Source organism: Hirundo rustica, chromosome Z (assembly GCF_015227805.2).
Source record: "Hirundo rustica isolate bHirRus1 chromosome Z, bHirRus1.pri.v3, whole genome shotgun sequence".
Lineage (NCBI taxonomy): Eukaryota > Metazoa > Chordata > Aves > Passeriformes > Hirundinidae > Hirundo > Hirundo rustica.
Genome location: NC_053488.1, coordinates 38,653,156 through 38,676,243, shown reverse-complemented (window position 1 = coordinate 38,676,243; position 23,088 = coordinate 38,653,156). Strand labels below are relative to the sequence as shown.

Here is a 23,088-nt window from a genome sequence, read left to right as displayed (position 1 = left end):
AAATGGAAGCCACCTACCAAAACTCTCGGTTCACAGAGATAAACTGAGGGAACGAAATAATATAATAATAATAATAATAATAATAATAATAATAATAATAATAATAATAATAATAATATAGAAACCCCCCTCCGTTTCATACCTGCTGCAGCCGCAGAGGTGCGGGCTGAGCGGCGCGCAAACCCTGGCAGCAGCTGGGGCAAGGGTCGGAGGCGAAGCCCCAGCCCCGTCCCGCTCCCCGGCTGCCCCGTAGTCCCGCCGCAGCCTGAGCCGACCCCCGCCCCGGTCCCCGAGAACAATTAGGATTCATCATCTAAACGGGCTGGCAGCGGCAGATCTGGTAAGCCGCGTCCAAAAAAAAATCACACGGGGCTTTTAGGCTTCAAGCCACTGCATCTGCCCGCGGAGCAAGAGCTTCTAGGGTCAGTTCCCCGCCGCCCCCGCCCGCAGCCTCCCCCGGCTGTTCCGGCCCGTCGCCCCCGCGCCCGGCCCCGGCCCGTACTCACATCTCGGTAACATTGTCGCTCTCGGCGCTCTTCTGCGGCACGGGGAAGGAGGCGATGCCCGGCGACGATCCGGTGCACCAGATCCGCCAGGAGCTGCAACCGCAGGACGCGGGGCAGCCCAGCGCACCCGGCCAGCAGCCCAGCACCAGGCAGCACAAGCCCCACAGCCGCGCCAGGCTGGGCCCCGGCCTCCGCCGCCAGGACACCATGCTCACTCCAGCACTGCCCCGACGGCCTCCTCCTGCTCCGCCGCCGCCGCCGCCGCCGGGGCGCACGGCCGGAGGGTGCGCAGCCTTCCGCGCCGCTGGCGGCACCCCGCGACCGGGGCTCACATGGGCGCGCCGCGGCCGCAGCCACGGGCGCCCCGCGGCGCTGACGGCCGCGGGCGCTGCGCGGGGCGGCGGGGGCCGGAGCTGGGCGCCGCGGACAACAGCGGCGAGCGGGGCCTCCGGCGCGGCGCGGCACCTGCCCCTGGCCCCGCGGGCGGACAGCGGCACCGCCTGCCCCCGCGGCTGCCGCCGATGATGCTGCAAAACGCGCGGGGCGGCGGGGGCAGGTGGCGGGGGCTCGGGCGGCAGCTGCCCGCCGGAGGGACGGCGAGCGGGCGGCGAGAGAGGCGCAGCGAGCGGCGGCGGCGGGGCTCAGAGCTCCGCGCTCGCCCCTTTAGGCACCGTCTCCTCCTCCCTCCAGCTGATAATAAAGCAGCTCCGGCTTCTGCTCCAGCCCAAGACGGGGAGCTGCCGGCGAAGTGACGTGGGGCTGACGCAGAGAGGGGCAGAAACTCCACAGAATGAGCCTGAAATAAAAATGGGAGGAAAAAAAAAAAAAAAAAAAAAAAAAAAAAAAAAAAAAAAAAAAAAAAAGGGAGGGAGGAGGAGGCAGCAGGGGGAAGCGGGGGGAAAGGGCGGGTGCCGAAGAGCAGATACCAATAGGCAGCTTGCACTTGAGCTTTCAGCCTCGCACGTACTTGTTCATGTACACGCACATACACACTCGATACAGGCGTGCACGCGGAATCGGGCTGCGTGTCCCGCCGGACGAACGGTGGCCCCGTGCCGAGAGGCACCTGGAACGCCCGCCAGGGCGGGAGCTCGCCATCGGGTGATAAACGGGGATGGTCCGAAAACCCCGGGAAGCGGCGGATGAGCGACCCTGAAACGCCTTGTTTTCCCCTTGACAGCTCTGCGGTCGGGGCTGCTTTTCGTTTTTCTTCCCCCACCCCCGGCTGCGGGTTCCGCAGCGCTGCCGGTGCACCGGATCCCGCCGCAGTGCCCCGCGCTGAGCGCTCCGCAGGCGCCACCGCGCGTCCCGCCGCCGCCGTGCACCGCGGCCCGGCCCCGGCCGCGCCACCGGCGCCGGGAGGGAACGGCGCACGACGCGCCACAAGAAGAAGTTACCATTTCCGTACATCGAGGCTGAAGCAAGTCAGAATGACATACGTGTGTCACGTAAGGGGTGCTCTTCCCTTGCCGTTTTTAGATTCTCTGCTTCTGTCCTGGCACGTGGCAAGTAGTCCTTCATCTGTGACTACAGGCTATTCACTTACCACTTACCATTAAGTATTGATGGTCCTTTCTTACCTAAAAAACCCAAGCTGAGTATTTTGAAATTACTAAATCAGGGTGAAATAAAGAAAAAAAGGTTACAGAATTCCTGTTACAAAGGTACAGAATGAACCATTAATACAGTGTCAGAAAGTGCTTAGGAATCAATTTGACAGGACACTTACTAATTGAAAAACACACTCCATTCTATTTGCGTCTGCTCAGGCTAACAGGAAAATCCACATCTTACCAGGTGGCTTTGTACGCCTGGCATGGGTTGATTTTGCTTCAGAAGAACATCCTACTACGAAAGTCATGGCCATACCTAGCTGAAACACACTACACACAAATAATATACCTCCTCATAAAGCAACAAGTGCAGACTGTACAAAAAGACATAATCAAAAGTATTGTCAGTCATGATATTTTTAAATCAAAGTTATTAAAGTTTTCGTAAATTTGTTGTGTAGATACTCAGAATACACTGCCTCTCTATGAAGTTCAGCACTTTATCCTTTCTAAATAAAATGCACGGAAGATGAAGACAATCCAAATGAATACAAAGGCAATGACGCTGCAAAAAAAAAAATAGAAGGACTTTTTGCCTACAACTAATACGATTTTTTTTGAAAGGCATTAATACATTTAAAGTAATGTATTTCTCTAATCAAAATACTTATGGAAGGATAGCAAGTAAGGTTAAAATGTTGTGCAGCCATTTTCTAGAGGCAAAAGTTGGTGATTTTTAAAGGATTTGGTGGAGAGACAGAAAAAATAATAGCTTAAAGTGCAGTATGATTCAAATTAGAAAAAGACCTTGAGAAAGAATCCCAGTGCAGCATAGAAGTAAAATTTTGAAACCTGTAAGTTGTTGCAACGCCTGCATTACTATTGTCCATCCAAGTCTGCTTACAGCTTTGGAAAATATGCTTTATTCCCCCTCTCTCTCCTGGAGGAACATAAAGACATCACCCCTTTAGGGCAATAAGTACCCATTTTAACTGTCTTAATGATTTTATGATAACAAGCTCACATTTGTCTAATCATATATAGGCACATACTGAACATTATTCTTTCACAGACATCTCTGTTTTCTGTGAATCTGTGAAACTGAGGAGTTGTTAAAGAAGTTTTAGATAAAACCATGCAGCTGGATCAAATTTGCTAATTCAATAATTCAATAGTGATGAAAGAGTAAAGTTCTGTAGGCCAGATCATACATTTATAAGTCTGCAGGTCAGTGTTAAATAAAGCTAGAGCCAACACTCGGAAAAGTGTATTTATTACCTGTTGTGGTAAACATTAGTTTCTGTTTGCTGCAATTCAGAAGATTTCTCATAGGAGTGTTGCTGAACTGTACAGTAATCTTATCTTAGAAGATTTGAGACACATATAGTTCTGCATGGCAATGCCAAAAATTACCAGGTGTGAAAATATGATGGTAAAATTACCAAATACTGTTAAAAATCTATTTTCTCCCTAAAATTAATGTTTTACCAAAATTGACTGGGGGAAGAATGTGGGAAGAAACAAACTGAAAGTGTCATATTTTCAGGCCACCAAAGTTGTTAATATGAAAGCTATGGAATGCTCCATCAAGAAATACCATTGCTGGCTTAGTGGGGGAAACAGCAACTCCTTCTACAGGCACCAGTACAGCTTTGAGTCTTTAAATTCTAGAATTACTAAATGTAGGAGTCTCCTGGGCTGGCCGGATGGGACAGGTGGTGACGAGACATCTCTGGAGTCAAGTCTGGTCTTAGAGCATGTGGTTTATTGCATAGGTTGTGTGTGAAGGGGCCCTGCTGAGAGCTGCCAGACACAGCTCAAAGCAGGCCCGTGAGAGAGAGAAAGAGAGCTAGGAGAGAACTAAGGGGGCGAAGTCAGAGAGTGAAGAAGAGGAGCTAAGTGTAGTGAAGAGAATACCATAGTAGAGAGCAGAGAGAAAGAGAAGTGTGAAGAGCAGAGAAGAGAAGTGAAGAGAGAAGAAGCCGAGTGAAGAGGCAGAGCGAAGAGAGCAAAGTTCCCGTTACAAAACATTAAATCCTTTTCCACACTGAATATTCTAATTTACACTAACCAACCTAGTACAAGATACAAATCCTATAGCATTTACATACAGCCTATAAGAGTCACTACATTACCCTATGTGTTACACTTCAAACTCTAAGAGTTGCTCTTTGAACCCTTCCTGCCAAGCTAGCAGGGTCTGCTCTGACCCTTGGACTTTCGGTAAAGAGAAGGACATTGTTAAATCAAGGGAGGATTACCTTCAGCTGGCCATACCATTGTTTTCCAGACATTCAGTAACTAGGATATCTCAGACATCGAAACTTGCTTTCAATTCTATTTCACTTATAGGTTTCATATTCTCAAAATTTAAGCAGTCATATTTATAAGGCTTTCTAGTTTCATCCTTCCCAACACTAAATGGTAGCTGTACAAAGAAATTCTGTGGTAAATCATTACTTCATTTCTATATAGATAAGTTTTATTTCTATGTTTTCTGTGCCATTTTTTCTCATAGATTCAAGAAAGTAGAAAAGAATTTAAAATACCGAAATACTTGCTATTAATCAGTACTTAAGGAAGAGCCACAATATTAATCAGTATTTAAGGATCTGTTAGAAGCCACAACTAAACCCCTAGAGACAAGCAACTTTCTGGTAAAGCTACAAGTGCAAACATCATCCTGAAGGTGGTAAAACTATAGCAAAGATCTGAAAATATTACAAAGCTATAGAGTATGATCAGAGGCCTAGAAAATATTAATTGAGTCAAGATTGAAAGAACTCCCTTTCTTCAGTTCATGAAAGTCTGACAGGAAGTTCAATAACACCCCTAAAATATGTAACAGGTAATATTTTTTTTCCTTGTCTATAGGACAGGACAAGTATAATACACCTGATTTATAACAAGGCAGATTCATGTTTGGCATTATGAAAACTTTTGAAAAGAACAGATAAGCACAGCAAATAGATCACTTCAGAGAGCACTCAAATCTTGAATAATATAGCCTTCTCAGAGCAGGTGAGGTAAACCTCTTCCAAGCTGGTAAAGAGGTTTGCCTTAGTAGGTGGAAGAAAAACAATGACTTCCCAGAAATTCTGTTCCTTTGCAATATTTATTTCTTTGCCCATTTTTATTTACAGACATAGATAAAGTTATAGGAGAATATTCACCTGAATATATTACAAGGAAAACCTGAAGATGCAGAAAAATTCAGGGTTTGCTTGAAATCACTGTTCTGAAATTGAGTGTTTGATTACTTCAAAAGTTTTGAAACCTTAACTCATACACCATACATAAAGAATGTGTCGCAGCATAGGAATTTCAGTAAATATATGTAAATATTTAAACATGTATTACTGGAAAAGGGGTAGGAGCTGAAAACTCAAAGACTCCATGTGAGAGTACTGTTATTTAGGTGGAAGAATAAGAAATTATACCACAGAGTCTGGGAACAGGTAAAGGCCTAATGATTTGTTTGTGTGCTACAACATCCTATCCCATCCAAAGGAGTGTGTACAGAAAGACCACTCTTACCAAAACCGTGCAGACATAAACTACTTAAATTTTGCTTACAGTTTGGGAAATTTTAGCTCTTAATAGAGGGAGGGTTGTACAGTTAATGGAACCTCATGATCGTATCAGAAACATTTTGTTTTCCAGAGAAATATCCCGGTTTCCATGAAACTTTTCACATTAAGGTATTCCTGCGTTCAAGCTAGAACTGCGGTCAGAGATACACACCTGTACCATGTCTCAGAACAAGCCTGTTAACTCAAGCCAACGGCATCTTTTGGGCGGACAAATACACTGAGGTGTTCTTGCCTCTCTTACATGAGATCCCACATCTTTTCCCCAAATGAAAAAATCTGGCTTCCACACAACACTCTTTGGAATTTTCTACAAACAAGAGGCGCTCTCTGAGTGTTTTAGCCTACATTTTATTCTTTCCAGTGTTCCAGCTATTTGCAGATTTATCTAACTACTTTATCCTGGCTGATTTTGCATTCCTAATAATTTAAACCTTATCACTTGAAGCACTGCTCAGCCTTTAGTGGCTTTAAAGTGAAGTTGAATCCTGCCACCTTGTGCTCAAGAAAATTAGCACATCTCTTTATTTTGGGAAGGAGAGAAAAAAGAGGAAAGGGGAAGGAAAAGTTTATTAACTACCATGTTTTTATTAAACAAGGAATTAATTGAGGCTCTGAAGATTTAATTGGTTGAGTCCAGTTTGATATTGCCTCTGATGTCTATCTGAGTTCTTCTCAAAATGACAGTCACTCTCCTAGAGACACACTTCACACCATAGACAGCCACTTTTCATATGTCCACAAGGTTTGGAAGCTGTGGCCTCCCCCATGACCTGATGCAGAAAAGACACTTATCCAGCCTCTCATCCACTGTTTGATGGCTCAAAGTATTAATCACAGAGTTTTGGTTGTGCTTGGTCAGGTTTGCTATGAGACCAGCACGACTTTTTCATCAATAAGAGATCACATCACAGACTGGGGCAAAAGTCCTTCTCATTTATAAAAAAGTAAGAGTATTTTTGAGGGAGTGGTAAAAGCAATGCTTGTAAGGAGCAATGGATATCCCTTTTCTGGTGAAGTCCAAGTTAGCATTCTTTTTTTCTGTCTGACAAGATTCCACAAGTACCTTTCTGGTAGTGTGTGAATGGAAGCATCATCCTGAAGGTGACAGAACTGGAACAGACTTGGGAAGGTATCTTCCTCCACCTCCACATGCTTAGTTGCGCCTCCCTTCCTCCTCACCCTGCCTTCTTGTGTTCCCCCCTCCCCCCCATATTGTCACGGTGAGCTCCTACCTCAGCATCAGTCCATTTTATCCACCACTCTTGTGTGTCTCTGTGTAGCCAGACAAACAGAGCAGCTTGTTGATTTTGCAGCTATCCACTTACCATTTTCTGGATGCCTGGCAGAAAACATAAATGGGGTGCTTACCTGTAAGACTTCAACAAGAGACATCCCAAAGCAACTGATCAACACTAATGTTCTATTTTGCTGGGTTATTTCCAAACAGTGTTTGTTCAGGTTAAGTTTGTATCAATTGCACAGATTTTCTCATAGTTCATAGAAGTAAATTCTTCCTCAGATAACTCAGCTAACATAGAGAGATATGTCTGTTTGCACATACGTATTTTGTTATGCAAGTCATGCTTGTCTTTCTGATTACAAGGATTCAACAGGTGGAAAATGGCAACATAATAAAAATCTGAGAGCCAGTTGCCAGCTTTCTCCCCATTTAAAACTATACAAACCGTAAGGATTTTTTTTTTTTTTTTTGCCATGTTGAGCTAAAGATATTCTGAATCTTCCATTAGAGCAGTCAGTGTAAAATAAGATAAAGGGGAGGGGGGGAAGGACAAAGAATTACTCCCCAAAACCCAGTCTCCAGTACACTAATTAAAGAGATCCAAAATAATCTCACAATTTAGCTATTGGAACATTGTGAGCTAGCTTCATTTGGCACGAGTTACTGAGTTACTGCCTCTGTCATCATTTACATTCACATGGGCTACATAACATTGTTCATTGCTTGCGGTTATGATTTTCCACTCCTTGTCCTTCTAGGCCACAGGGAATACAGGGACCCGAAGAAAGAAAGCTCTGTAATTTATTGCACAAAAATAGATATAATTTAGTTTTTGATGCAGATATGCTTATCATGGCTGTGCTAGTTAGTGTTTCATTCTAACAGAGGGCAAATATCATTATAAGGCCTGTTTCTACAAGGGGAAATACTACTTGCATAGTTGTGTTCATTGTTGACAGCATACAGACGACACAGTATTTGTGTTCCAAAACTACTGATGATGTCTGAGCTTGCCTCTTGTCACGATGGTACTGATAACAGCCATGAGCAGTGATAAGCAGTCAAACCAGTAGAGACAGAGGTCAGAAATCAATTGCTTCTAACTGATTGATTTAGGACAGAAAGATCCTGATGGTTGGTATAGCAGCTGTAAATGGAGGTAATTATTCCACTTATGGATAATAAATGGTGAATGTCTTGGTAAATCCAGTCTTTAACTGAAAATCACATGTACAGGACCATTATTAATTATTCTTTCCCTTTATTAAGAATAATTACTAGAGATAATACTAGGTAAATGTGATACTTACTAGCAGTTTCTGTTTCCTGTTTACTCTTCCCATATCTAGTTATATTTTACATGGCTTGTGCAGCTTCTATAAAATTAACTCTTTTTAGATTGAGCAAGAAGAAAACAGGATAACTTTTATAAAAGACATGGTAATATCTTTTCAGTACAATAAAATATTCTGCTCCCAGAAAATATTAATCTTGCCCCCTTTTTAAGAAATAATTTCTTGATGGTGACAGAATTCACTGCCGCCCTCTGGCCTGACTTAAAAGAACTTATTGACAAGTTTGCTGCAAAGTCACTCTGTTATCATCTGGAGGCTTTCCTGTTCAAGATTATTTTCAGGATATAGTCTAGCACAGAAGGTATGCAGATCCCTTTAACACTTTTTCTAGCCTTCTCTCTCCCTACATCCTCTCCCTGCCTCAACTACTTGTAAAGCCTTGCTAATAAAATAATCTTGCAGATTATTTTCTGTGGCTTCCACAGCCTTTAGTGGCTACCAAGATGTTCTTATCTTTTCATCATCTCCTACAGAGTCTTCCTCTCTCCACAACACCTAGAATTGCTCACAGGGCATGAGGGACTCTCTTGCATAATGTTCTGCAGGTTTCTATGGTACTTCTACTGTTTCCCACAGCAACCATACAGAGCAAGAGACATTTTAACATGTACCATTATCAGTTATAAATCCTTCTCAAAAGATTCAGATAACATTGTTTTTTCACATGGTGATGTCCAGCTAAGACAGAGACACCATTTGGCGTCAGTTTTCTGAAGTTTAACAATATTGCCTTGTGACGTAGCAACAACTGAGTCAAAGAAAGAGCTGGTAGTCATCATTCTGGTAACAAGGAATGCAAAAAAAGTTTAAAATCTGGAAACATTTGGGTTTTGAAAATGTTACCTTAAATCAGTCTCTGTGGGTTTGGTACCTTCCTCAAACATATAAGTAAGGCAGTGTCCAGCAGCCTCCCCCAAGCCAGCTGGACCTGTTGGATTAAGCACACTATGTACAATTCTGTGCAGAAACAATGCAGAACTATTGACTCTTGTCAGTATTCACAGTCATTTACACTTGCCTTACAACTTAGGTCCTGAAGCTGAAGTGGGTGAAAAGTTCTTATCTTCTTAACTGAAGCTTATCTATCATGCACAGTTTAGTCCTCGGCAGTTAAATCCTGTTTGGGTTGTACTTTTTTGTTTTGGCCTTATGTGTCACCTGTTAGCTTGAAATTACAGTGCAGCAAAAGCTCATACCTACTTTCAATGGAATTTGTTTTAAGTTTTTCAATGGTTTATCCTTCTTAGATGTATGAAAATTCTTGTTAGTTGTGTTCTATTCATGCCCCAAATACTTGATTTTATTCTGTTCCTGTGTTATTTTTGTTGTTTGGGTTTTGGTGGTTTTGGGGGGTTTTTGGGGGGTGTGGGGTTTTGTTTTGTTTTTTGTCAACATGGCAAGTTGATGCTTAAACCTTCACTAAATATATTTTCACCTGAATATTTCATCCAAGAATTACAGGGCAAAAAAGGACCTTCTATCAAAGCTGACAACATAAGGCAGTTAATACTTGTTTTCCCTCCATCATTTGCAGTTGCGTTACTCCTCTTACCTGAAGAACACTTTCAGTCCTCAGAGGCTGGTACTTTTACTTGTCATTTACATAGGCAATGCTTTTTGTGATCTGTTCCCATCAGAAGTACCTCGTAATGGCTTCTCTTTCTTTAAGGGCCACTACTGTCAGATACCATGCCTCACTCATGTCATGGGGCTTCTTCTAAACTTTTAGGTAAAAACAAACACATGGGTAAGGTAACTAGCAACATCAGTGACACATCAGCAGCCGCATTCAGTTTTTTTCTAGATCTTTTATCTCTTGAACTGTTTCAGAATTTAGTCCATCCCAGCTGAAGAGACAGATTAAATAACAGGAGATGAACTCACCCTGTAACAGGGAAAAGAAACACTTATTGTTGATTCATTGCTCCTCACACCTAAGAGGTGAGGTTGGCATTCCACGGGTTTAACTTTTTCCTTACAAGTACCACTAAATGCTTATCTCTGCAGAAAAAAAAAAATTCTTACTTTGTTAGTACTTTAGTCCCACACCTAAAAAAGAAGCTGAAAAAATCCAGAAGTTTGGTATCAAACCTCATACCTAGGTTTGATATCAAACAAACACAGCCTTTCTTAGATTTGCCTGTTTTAATCTGCTTTTGAAGACCTCTCCTGAAGAATTAGAATCTTCTGAAGTAGTCAGATTTGCCTCAGCAGCAGAGGTGGACTTTAGTGTCAGGATTTATCTTAATACATGTAGAATTTCATAGCATAACTCTATTTTTTATTTAGTCAGGAGAGATGGACAATGGATGAAATATCTCCCATACAGTAAAGTCTGATATGTGTCAGATTGATCATTTCCTAGAAGTATCTATTTTTCTACTGACTGAAAGGTGTCTACCTAGATGTAGAAGCTTTTATGCAAGATGCACATATTTAAGTGAATACTGGTCCTAAACAGATTTCTCTGGTTGGTTGGAAAAAATCTGTGGATGTTCCTACAAATATTTGGAGTACAAGCACTGAATAAAATATTACCCTGACATTCTGTCCCACAAAAAAAGATTTCTTGATTACAAGTCTTTATCATTTTTTATCTCTGTCAATGAAGTTAAAAGATGTGGAAGAGGATTCTCCAGAAAAACAGTGAGCAAAATCTGCTTCAATTTCAAGTGTATCATATTCCAGTACAGTTTGTACATTTACAAGGTTAAGTTCAGTGGCTGATAGCAAGTAACATTTTGTTTTCTTCTTGATTCAAGCAGATGATTCTTCATCAAGTCTACATGTAGTGGAATTATTTTGCCAAAGATGTAGCTGTTCAACAGCAATGTGTGTTATAAGACACACACACACATGCCTGTAACAGCCCAGTTTTTGCCTTTGGTGTCTGCCCCTGGGGACTCTCATGCTTCCGGAGTAATTTATTGGTACTTTCTTGCTGAATTCCAGCTACCCAAATCCATCAACCTATTTTAATCAATGAAGCAAAGCCCTCATGAAGCAAAGTAGTTTCTGAAATCTTGCCAAAAACTCATATTCTTGTAGCCCATTCTTGTTACTTTCATTTATCTATCCCAGGAATCCTTTCTTCCCCTCTACTGTCCTCATCAGTATTAAAAACCCCACAACTCTTTTTTTTTAGCTCCAACAGTCAGAATGAAACAACTTCTGTGCAGCATGCCTTCTTGTTGGCACATGACTATGCCTCATCAGAGCTTTGTGCAGTCATATCAGCCAGGGATTTCCCAGAGTTTTGTGGAGAAATATAATTTTCTAAAATCAGGGTTCACAGATGGCCATATCCAATTCATGTGCTGGTTTTGCCTTTTAATACAGGTAATAGTTATTCACGGTTGGATGTGCTCTCTTTTTCACTTTTGAAGTTGCTGGTCCAGTCCAGATTCTGCAGCAGCTATGGGGCTATCACCAAGCCTGGGACAGGTGTCCCCGGCTTTTCCACTGCTACCTGTGTGACTACGCTTGAAGGCTAAGGTGCTTATGTTAAAAAAAACCAAGGTGTTGTTTCTCCTACTATTTCTTGAAAGGAAAGTGTCCTACTTCATGTTGCACATGTACATACCCTCATTAGATCTTGGGGGCTCAAGAGTAGTCACTGAAAAATGGTTAATCTTCTTTCTCATCACTGTTTCTGGTGTTTTGACTGGATTTGTTTCATGGATGTTGCATAGTAGTCCCTACAATTTTTTCTTTTATTTGAGAGGCAGTGGGGTAGTTGAAGAGATTTCCAGGTCTTCATCTACCCAGAGATTCTGGTCATAAGAACATGTAGGATGGACACAATCCCTTGCATGCTGTTTGAACCACAAGCAATATTTCTTGAAAGGCAGATGGCCTGATGGCTAAAAGGTTAAAAGCTTTATTAAACACATGTGTGCATTGCCATTGATTGTGGATTTGATGGTATCTGAGTGTACTGTGAAAGGAAACCACTGATGTAGGGCCCTCTCCTTGTCGTCTTTACTCAATCCCAGTGTGAAACAACCTTATAGACTGTCAATTTATTAATTGACCACAGAATGTGGGTCAAAGGACTGAAGCACATGGGTGATAACTGCTGCAGTTTGTTAAATCTGGGTACATGGAAGTTCACTGCAGCTTCAGTGTAACTTTCTATATGGTGAGAGGACTAAGTTGACACAACACATCTAGCACAGCTGAAAAAATCTTTTTGTGTTGTTATTCTTAAAATGCTGACCTTCAGAGCTCATTTCAGAAGCTGATTTCACATGGCAGACTTAGGCATGTGTGGAAAACAATGTCACTATTCTGAAAAGCACGGAAGGAAGTACTAAGTATACCGTCAGTAAGATGATAGGCAAAACTTATATCATCACCATTAAGATGACATACAAATTAAACAAGGTTTTTAATACTTGTAGGACTGCTTAATTTTTGCTGTTCTGGTTTTTTGACCTGAAGTTAAAAGAAATAATTTGCCTTGCTTCCTTAGTTGTACGTGGATTTGTAAATTTTTTATTTAATTTTAAAGGTAAAATACAGAATAAACAGATATAAACAATGGTTACACAAATGATAAGTGATGGCACAACAACATGCATTTGTGATTCAATTAATAATAGATTAGCAGATACACAAAACAATAACTTTTGTTAACTATAATATAGAACCATTAAGATTATTCTTCCCAAGCATTTTTGTAGTCTATAAGGCTTATGTAATATATTTATGGTATTTAGAGAATTAATGTGGTAGCACAATCCCAGAAATCACTGGTACAATTTGGATTTTGTAAAAGTTATCCAAGATCACAAGCACACTGAGTGTGTTACTTCTGTTGACCCAGAAATGCGGACCATAAGCACAAGGATGCAAACCCTTTAAAGCTGACAAAACAGAAATCACATCCTTCTGCAAGCAAAGCATGAAAATATGTTCTGTTTCTTCTTTTTGAATTAAGTTCCTGTTCTTGAATACCTAGAATGATTCCTGAGAATTCAGAGTCATATGAAGACCAATGTCTTGATTAAAAACTTGTACAAAAGTGTAAAAAGCATGCAGTCCCTTTTTAAATGGATGCCATTTCTTCCACTTCTTAAGGTATTGCGGTTTTGTGGGGTCACTATGCACATTTACACATTTGTCTGCACATCCTGAGCATTATCCATTATCCTGAGCATTATCTGAGTTACTAACTCAGGTAAAATGAAGAAGCTGTTCAATTGCCACTTGAGACAACTTGGAAAATGGGGATTTTTACCTCAATATTGTGAGGCAAAAAAAGGTATTGAAAATGTCTCCTACTTGAGCCTAAACACAAGGAGACTCTGCAAAATCAAGAGCATCTTTGAGGACTTATCAAGACACCTGAAAAAAGATCACAGAGCTGGTTCAACTGTGTTCAAATGGCAAAGGGCAGGGAAGCGCAGAGACCACTTGCCCTAGAGTGGTAATTGTTAGGCTGTAGAATGGGCTCCCATGAGAACATTGCTGGATGTGCCAACACCTGGCACATCTAAAGTCATATTAAATAAAGCAGTATAAACTCTGCTTTAAAGCATAGACTTTTACTGGCATGCTAACATTCTAACCTTTTACCTTTGTGATGCCCAGTATCATCTTCTAATTGCCAAACCTGTGACCTAACTCTTCTTTCTCAAGTAATTTTCATGCTTGTGTAAATACAGGGTTGAGTCAAAAGTTGTTTGCCATTATGTTAAATGAGAGGTTTTCAGAATTTTTCCTGCATTTAAAAATAATACTGCCTTTCCGCAGTAGTGAGGGCGGAAAAATGAAGAGTCAGTTAATCTCCCAGTGAAGTTCACTCCCTTTTCTGTGCCACTTCTTGTGTGTCCTCCCTTTATAGAAGGGGATCTTATCTCACAAAACATGCCTTAGCTTTTTATTTATGTGGTGTACATTGGCCCAGATGATTTCAGACACTGTGAAAGTGGATGCTCCTAACTGAAAAATTGCTCAATGGGTTGTTACAGGCACTTAATTGACCATTTGATTTCAAGTTCAATCTCAGTTTGAGAAGGTCAATTATTTTGAGGTTTTTCATGCTTTTTGACCACAGAGTGTGACAGCGCTGAGAAATGTAAAGTAATAAGGAAATACAATATCATTTTGAACCCTGATTAAAGAAAAAGCAAGGCAAATAATAAGTATGCCAAATGTAAACGTAGGAATAATGCTGGAGTGTTCTTAATAGAGGCCTGGGGCATTGGAGTAAGTCAGGCTGTGTTGAGAGTTCAAAACTGTCTTCCTCGACAGTGTCAGTATCTCTTTGTCTGGCAATAATAGTGATAAAAACTCCTGTCACAAAAAATAAAGTAAGAAAAAAGGCCTGACTCAACAACAAATTACCCTTCTTTTGTGTCATGGTAATCCCCTCTGAAAACAAGCTGAAGCAAAAAAATGTAACTGGGGAAACAAAGGTGCTAATCTAGTTCATTTCAAGGCACAATTTCCACTTGCCAGTTTTACTTACTAAAAATGTCCTACTTGGTTGAAACAGAACAAGATACAATGTTCCACAGCATTAAATTTAAACTGCACAATCTTACAGATGTCATAGAAAACTACAGTAATTATATCCTACTTTTCTTATCCATGTTTTTATGGACATTGTCATCAGGAGCTACCAATACTCACAACTTTCAAAATATTTTTCTTAACACACAAAGCAAAAGAAGGTATATGGTGATGTGAGAGAGATACCATATGAAGGCAAGCAATCATGGCAAAAGAGTTTTCACTTTTGTTTCAAAATGGAGGTACTTTCTGAAGAAAAGTTGTATCTGAAAACAGGAAAAAGTATCATTGCTGGATTGCTGAAAGAAGATGTTAACTATATGCAATTTAAAGACCCCTAGAAAGGGTGAATATAAATAACAAATATATGTCTTGGAGTAATTCTAGACTTTGTAAATCATTCATTTTGTCACCTGAAAGACCCTTTGTATGTGTTACCTCATACCAGAGGAGAGATCCACGATCACAATGAGACTTGGAAAAAATTCGCAGAAGTTTTAGCCATTTAATTATATTTTCTGTGAGGCTGAAGAAATACCTTAGGGATTATCCCCTGTAACAGAGGGCAATTACTTCAGGCATTGAATTCCAGGCACTCCCAAGAGTTCACCAGTGTAACTTTTAGTCATGGTGTTGAGTAGCAGGTGACCCCTGCAAAACCAGTGGGCCTGTCAGAAAGAGTTGCCAGAAAAATAAGCATGCCCTAGCTGAATCCAAAGGCCCAAAGGATGCAGTTCCCAAATTCAGAGTGATCATGAAGGCACACAAGTGAAATGCCTGGTAATTTCCCAACAAAGTACAGCTGAGTTCAGAGCCAGGTACCAAACCAAGAACTAACTGGGTCACTGTGTTCAGATGAATGAGCCGGTTTGTTCTATGTCTTTTGTTTGGGTGATTGGTTTTGCCTTACTTTTACCCTTTTTTTTTTTTGCAAATAAAACGTTTATTAAAAGCATAATTTTGTCCCACGCATAAAGCTATTTCTACAGAAAAGCATTCCTGCTACTCCCCTCAGAAGACTATAGAGTGAGGTGTGGATGGCTGCACATGAAGCCACAGAAACAACATTCCTAATTGTGTGTTACTGAGCGAACTGTGATGGCTTTGAAAAAAATGAGAAACTCTTTGAACCTTTTGAAAGATCAGAATTGAACCTTAGTCAGACAGGATCAGGGTGAATCCAGTGATATTCTCCTGCAAATTTCTGGGGAATTATGGACTCTATTTCTAAATTTTCTTGATTTGTTCTTATAGGACTCACCTAAACTATGAGATATAAACACCATCTCCAAATGAATTTTTTCTCCATCCCTGTACTTAATTCACTTGCAATACTTAGAAATAATTTGGGACAATTTAAATATCATTCAGCAAATTGAATTTCTAATGGCAAATTGCTATGCTTTATGTGCACAGCATTCTTATTATTCTGTGTAGACCAGACCTTGTAACAGCAAAAACCAGAAGTTCCTGTAAGTGTTGATCAGATTTCTATCTTAGGAGAGCAAACTCATGGAAATTTTTATAACTATATCAAATACTGCTTGCCTATGCATGCTGTGATTCTCTTTCCTGGATCAGAAATTTAGAGATTCAACTCACAGGCTATGAGCTTGCCTCCTACACAAAGCTGACATCACAGTTAATTAAAAGAAAGTCACTGTACTACTGGCATTCTTGAGATGAGGCATTAGCGTAGCACATTCTGGACAGCAGACAACTCCTACAAATTATACGACAAATTGCTTGGCAGAGACACAAGCTCTCATCATTCAAGGAAAGTGGAAGAATACTGTTGGGATTCCTGATGTAGTGTTAGGCAACAAACCCCCTCCAATTATTCAATCTTAAGGGAAGAAAAGCACAAAAACTGCATTAGGGGGTACCTGCTGGCAAGGTGTAAACTGCATAAGATTGCACCAGACAATGCTAAGAGGTAACAGCTGCCACTAATTCCTCAGGAAGAAATAGGAAGTTCTTATGCTCCTCTCATATCTCCACTCTTTTGTAACATGATATGCTCATTCATTTATTTCCCAGGCTTATTTGTGAGGCGGAGCACAGCACATATATTCACACTTATTCCATCATGCTGTATTTCCAGGCATTTTGTTTAACAATGATAACAAATGAGTGAATAATACTTACTGTCTCTTCTCAGCCAAGTATTCACAGTCCAAACTCAGTTACTTCTGAATCTGGCTGCACTCCTGTTGGTTGATGAACCCTTGATCTTTGTCATTTCTTGTTTTTGATCAGGACTTCCTGGTAAAGCTGATGTCTGTGACAAGGCTTCTTGACTCTGCAATTCCCAGAAAATGAAGAGAATAGACACCCCAGTGACTATGACTCACACTTGGAAGGTACTGCAGGTCCCAGCTCAGAAGCTCTCCTCTGTTGGCTTGACTCATCAGCAGTGTAAAACAACCTATGATCTCTGAACACTGCTCATTATAGCCAAACTGACAAGAAAGAAAAGAAAATGAAGCTCGCTTCTGTTTATAACTATGTTTCCACTGCAATAGTTAGAAGTATCATTTCTCTGCCATACTTCATTGTTTTGTCTTTTTCAAAGTCATCTTCTACTCTGAGCTGGATAGAGATGCTAATTTCTAAAGAGAAGAAACTTTTTTTTTCGTCGTTTTCAGGGTAAAAAAATTAATAAAGAACCTCAATAAATAAGTTGGTTCCATTTCCTGGATATATCTCATGTTCTGTCTAACATGCAGAGAAAGATTTGGTTGCCAAAGCACAGAATATTTAGATTTTGTTCACTGTTTCTCCTAGTCAATAATCCTGTTAATATGTAAGTTGTCACATACCCTTATATCTGTAGCAGCCGATCATAGGTGGATAGGAACAAATCACATGTGTATAAACATGCAGGCTTTTTTTTTTTTTTTTTTCCCCAGTGGAATAGTAAAGGATAACTGGTACTTCTCCATTACAGATTAGATAGACTGATTAGGAACATCTATAACTCACATGCATGCTCTGTGGTGCATCCATCTAAGGCAATAGTAGATCCCTTGGGTCATCTCTTAGTCAGAAATTGCAGGCACAGTTCCCTGCTCTTCTGCCAATACATGCATTTCAGACACTGGACCAGCAGTGTCCTCCCCATGTTCGTTTCTGGTGTTTGAAAAGGAAATTGGAGGCATAGCTTATCCCAACAGGTCACAAATTTGGGCAATTGGGATAGTCCAGATCCAGCTATGAGATCTTGAGTGACAGTCAACATTTTTCCTCAAATCCTGATAGCTGAGAGGTGTTCCAGACCTTCAAACCTGATGTTAGACCTCTCTGAATTTCCTGAGTTTACTTGTAGTTGCGTGGACTAGATCAAGATGAGGAGAATGATCTGAAAAGGAAGGAGGGTCGTATTAGAAGTTAGCAATATAATCCCATGTCCTTAAAGCTCTAGATATCTACATTGTTTAGAGAAAGAAAAGAGAAGTTGCTTGTGTTTTACTGGGTTTTCTTAAAGCATGCAGAAAATTTTATTAAATCACTACTACTAATTTGAAAGAAAATCAGCAAAAAGAGGTTTCATAAACTAGAATGTACACGTTGCAAATACAATATTTTAAGAGATTTACATTTTCAAGACAGGCTTTTACTCTGTGGTGCATGTGAGTGAGCAAAGTTACTGTTCTGCCACACAAAATTCCTGTACTTACGAGATTTAACAGCTAAAAATGAAACAGCGGGAAGAAAAGAAGAAAACGAAAAAAAGTTTTGCTTTAAGTAGATGAGCACATATGTTTGTTTTTGTTCCTACACTTCACAACTGTAACACAGTATGAACCAGCAAAAAGTCAAACTCACCCTATCAGGCTTTTCACTTCTCTATTTGAGTCACAGCCAGGCGGTGAGTCCAGTTAAAAATGCCTCATCTCAAACTGCTGATAATCCAATCAGAATTTCTTGACAGATTTTAGTCCATAAGTCAATCGCAGCTTTCTGCAAGGGAAGGGAGATAGTATTTCAAGTTACTTTATTTTGCTCTCCTCTGCTTCCATTTCTCCAATGTATTTTGATAGGTTTTGGGGGAGGGTTGGGGGTTTGTTGTAGTTTGGGGGTAGGTTTGATTTGTCTGATTGGTTAGTTATATTTGATGTTTTTGTTGTTGCTGTTGTTGGGGGGACTAATTACAATTTAAATTAACTAATTTCCATTTTCCCAGTATCTTTCACCTGGGGGGAAATTTGGTCTCAACTTTTTGGAAACCTCTAGAAGATCATTTAACTGGTATTTAAGAGCACCCAGGAAACAGTGGCTAGAAAAATACAAATCAGAAGCATCTGTGACTTCCAAGAAAATATATATAACAAAGTATGAAATGGTATTAGCTTGTTTGTAGATCAGATCCAGATAGTTCAACAAAGTCCATGCTCTGTGTACAATTTTATTCCCGTTAAAAATTTAAAAGGCAGGCTTTTAATGCCTTTGCATTAACTTAAATTGTAGTCAGTCTGTAAAACAATCAGAGAGATGGTATTAAAAGTATATTAATAATAAAACAGATGCTTTAAAAATCTAGTAACAAGTTGAGTCCACTTTATACTTCACAGAGCTTGCCTGGCTGAGAATTATTCTACTTCAGTCAAATTTCAGACTGGAGCCCTGTGTGGGAATTTCTAACTTTTCACTGAAAAACCAAGACTTGATTACCCTATTTAGTTACTTTTTCAGAAGAAAATGCCACTTTGGTCCTTGAATTAACTCCTGAAATCACTTAGTATAATTTACTTTTAAGGACTGAGACCAAAGCATAAGTCACCCACAGATGACGAAACAAAAGCATCTAAGCTAGACAGAGGCTTTTTTCTCTTTTAGAAATTATGACAGAAGGAAGAGAACCGGTGCTAATCTCCTGTAGTTTCACCAACAAGAGTTTCCAGAAGCAAGGCTTGAGCACAGCTAGTCCAGGATCTGAATACCAAGGTGCAGAAAGGCACATCCTTAGCAGATTTATCTTCAGGCATGGCCACAGATCTGCATTTACTGCAAGGGTGTAAGTGAAAAATTTTAAAGAAAGCTTTAGAGCCAATAGTATTACTTAGAAACATCTTCTGTATCCCTTAGCTTACAAGCTTTCTTAGCTTTAGTGTTCTATTGGAATACTCCACTAGATTGGAATACACTAGAATGGAATACAGTGACTTCTTCCATGTTCCCCATGCTTGTACTGCTTATTTTGTGACACTCAACCTTGCCAATACCACATAAACCCACACTACTTCAAGAATACAGACTGATCTGTAGAGATGCGCTGACATAACTTCATAACCTTTTGTCTCAGTTTAGAGAAAAAATTTAGGAGAAAACACTCTAGAAAGAGTGTTTTTCTCTAAAGAAAAGGGCTTCAATAATCCCTTTTTGCCAATGAGAGAAATAAATATCAGTGGGTAACAAAGCAAGATACCCACAAGGCACTGGAAAAAATAGAGCTTCACACCCCACCCCCACCTTGCCTTGTGGCCGGGAGGTAAAGATGGTGGTTGGCCCCCTTTGTCTCAGGGGAATGGGGAGAAAAAAAGTTCACACAGCAGCTGGGAACCTGTTGGATTTTTGCCGTTGGTCTCCTTCTCAGCACAGGCAAAATTGATGGATTTTAGTGTCTCCTTTCTCATGTTGGTTCAGCTTCCCCAAGGCCTTGGTTTTAGGGTGGCCTCAGCCAGCTCCCTGGATGGATTAAAAAACAGAGAAAAGAAAACCCACAAAAAGCCCACAAAACCAAAACAAAACACAAACAAACAAACAATCAAACAAAACCAAAACAGAAAAACCACAACCAAACAAACAAAAAAATTAAAACACCAAAAAGCCATAAACACTCCTCTGCCAAAAAAACCCCAAAACAACACCACCAACAACAAAAACCACACAACCCCAACACCCCCAACACCCCAAAACAACAACAACAACAACAACAAACTGAAAACAGTTCAAGAGGAAAAAAGGGGGGAAAAACAAACAAACAAACAAAAAAACCACTGGGAGGATTCCCACTACTGCCTCTACGCTACAGTAAAGTTAAAAAAAAAGAAACTTCACTACTTGCTTTAAGCTAGCAGAAACCAATGCAATCAAAGGAGCAATGTGGGGTCCTGGTCTGCACCACAGCCTGAGCACACTGGAGGAAGAGTGAGGTTTGAACAGAACCCAACTGGGGGTCCCAGGCTCTGGCCCTGCCACCTAGTTCATCTTAAAGTACAGTTGCCATTTCTGGGCATAAAGCAGATGATTAAGGAATAGAGTATCATCATGAAATCACCACAAGGCACCATGCTAAAGAAAAAAAATCTACATTACTGATAGAATATTTCTTTGTATAGCTGAAACTGTCAACTGATTTTAAAAATATTAATTTAAAGCATGTATCAGCTCATGTTAGCTATCCTTACATCTACAAATGTCTCTAGTTTGTTCAGATTTTTAGAGACTTATTTGTCCTGTTTACTGCTGCCAGTAACATAGGCTTATCAAACATAAGCACAGGACAGTTGTGCTCAAATACTTATAAAGCTTATTACAAACACTGAAGCAAAAATTTTTCTTTGGCAATTACAGGAGATAAAGCCAAAATATCAATACTACCCTTTCTAAGAGATTGGATCCAGAGAGATCTAAGCTGCTTCTTAAGTTACAGAGGTACCTACTTCTCCAGTTATACATTCAAGAAAGTATACATTAAGTAAGTTTTGGGACAAATGGTCTTAAAGAAATTCTTATAACTAACATCTTCTTTAAGAGCTTCACTGAATTTACTTATCATGTTTGTAGTAACACATTGCCTCAGGCCTGTGGAAATTGAATACACACATATACTGCCTTTAATGAACATAGATTTATATCCTGCTTCTCTCATAATAGCTTTAAAAAGCAATGGGAACTAAGTACATGGTTTGAAAACTATTGGACAATCTCCAGCTGACCCAAGGTAGCTCAGCTCCTGCTTTAGAGCAAAAGTACTATTCAATACTCAGACAGTCGTAAATTGTCTTCTTTTGTCTTGTCTTCTTTTGCATCTGATATCATGTTTACTACAGAAGCATGAGTTGAAGATAAGTACAATGCTCTGGCTTGAGCCAAGCATTCTTGACGACATGCAGAAAAAAAATCTATTGTCCCCTGAGTATAGTTAGGAGCTCCTCATCTTCCCTGGATGAAGAGAAAGGCCCTTTAAAGTCAGGGAACTTTCTGTAGTAGTCTTATCATCTGATGCAGCACAATCTGTTGAATTTGCACAGTCCAAAGACTAAAGACCAGACAGAGTAAGGGAGAGCAGAAAACACAAAAACACACACACACATTAAAAAAAAAAAAAAAAAAAAGCACAACACCACTTCATATTATTCCACATTGCTACAACCCTTTGCAGTGTACTGGGTGGGAGCACAGGACAAAGGACTGGCAGATGCCACCACCTCTGCCAGTGCGGCTCTGCTGCCTTGCTGCTGTCTCACCTTGCTGTGTGGAACACCCAGACCTCACTGCTCTGATGGCTACTGAAGCACGGGGCCTCTCCTGACAATGGTGAGGACACCGACAGGTAAAAACACAGAGCTTGGAGGAAATAACAGGTCCAGGATTTAGTCTTTTGGATGAAGAAAAAGAAAAGATGCTGCAAACTTTATTTATCAGAAGAAGCAGTTGCCTCCTCAATGACTTTCACTTTGGCTGCAAGGAGTGATGCATAAACTTTGGAGTGAGCCTCTGGGCTGCATACCTAGCATACAGGAATTTTGGGAAGTCAATGCTGAGCAGCCGTGTTAGCATTACAAGAACTCTGGTGTCTACATTGAATATCCACATTTAACAGCAGCAGTGTTGCAGAAAATATACATAATTTCACACTTGCTTATTTTCAGAGACTACAATGAAAAGAGATGCCAAACTCACTTCGGATCAGAGGGTAACAAGCTAGAAAGGAGAGGCAGGGTCCTCGAAAATCCTGTTCATAAAAATAAAATATTGAACTTTAGTGAGTAAGGTTTACAAGGGGTGACAGGTCAAAAGATATACAGTAATCTCTGGTGATCTCCTTCTCCTTCTCCCCACTGAATGCTAATAATTGCACAACTATCACAAGATACTCTAAGAAAGGTACTCCGATGAAGTGACAGACGCTTTCCAAGTACCTGCTATCTCAGGAATTGCTAAGCACTTAGTTGTACACCACATTTAATTGCATAAACCATTTATAAACTATTTTAGCTTTAGGTAAAGAAAGGAAGGAAAAAAAAAAAAAAAAAAGAAAAAGAAAAAAGATGATGCTCTGCAGTCCTTAATATACTGGATTTAAATTAGAAACCA

At 40.4% G+C, this 23,088-nt stretch overlaps 1 protein-coding gene across 6 annotated transcripts in view; it reads right to left on the bottom strand.

Annotated features, from left to right (window-relative positions):
- Window positions 1-826, bottom strand: part of NTRK2 (neurotrophic receptor tyrosine kinase 2) — a 200,087-nt gene extending 199,261 nt beyond the window's left edge. For 4 of the 6 annotated variants that reach the window (XM_040089252.2, XM_058423985.1, XM_040089250.2 and 1 more), the window contains exon 1: window positions 507-740. In XM_040089252.2, the coding sequence (XP_039945186.1) occupies window positions 507-715 (209 nt within the window). In that variant the 5' untranslated portion in view covers window positions 716-740. Of the gene's footprint in view, window positions 1-506 lie in introns of all 6 variants that reach the window. The other 2 variants (XM_040089248.2, XM_040089246.1) reach the window with 2 other exon arrangements.
- Window positions 827-23,088: the final 22,262 nt, after the last annotated feature.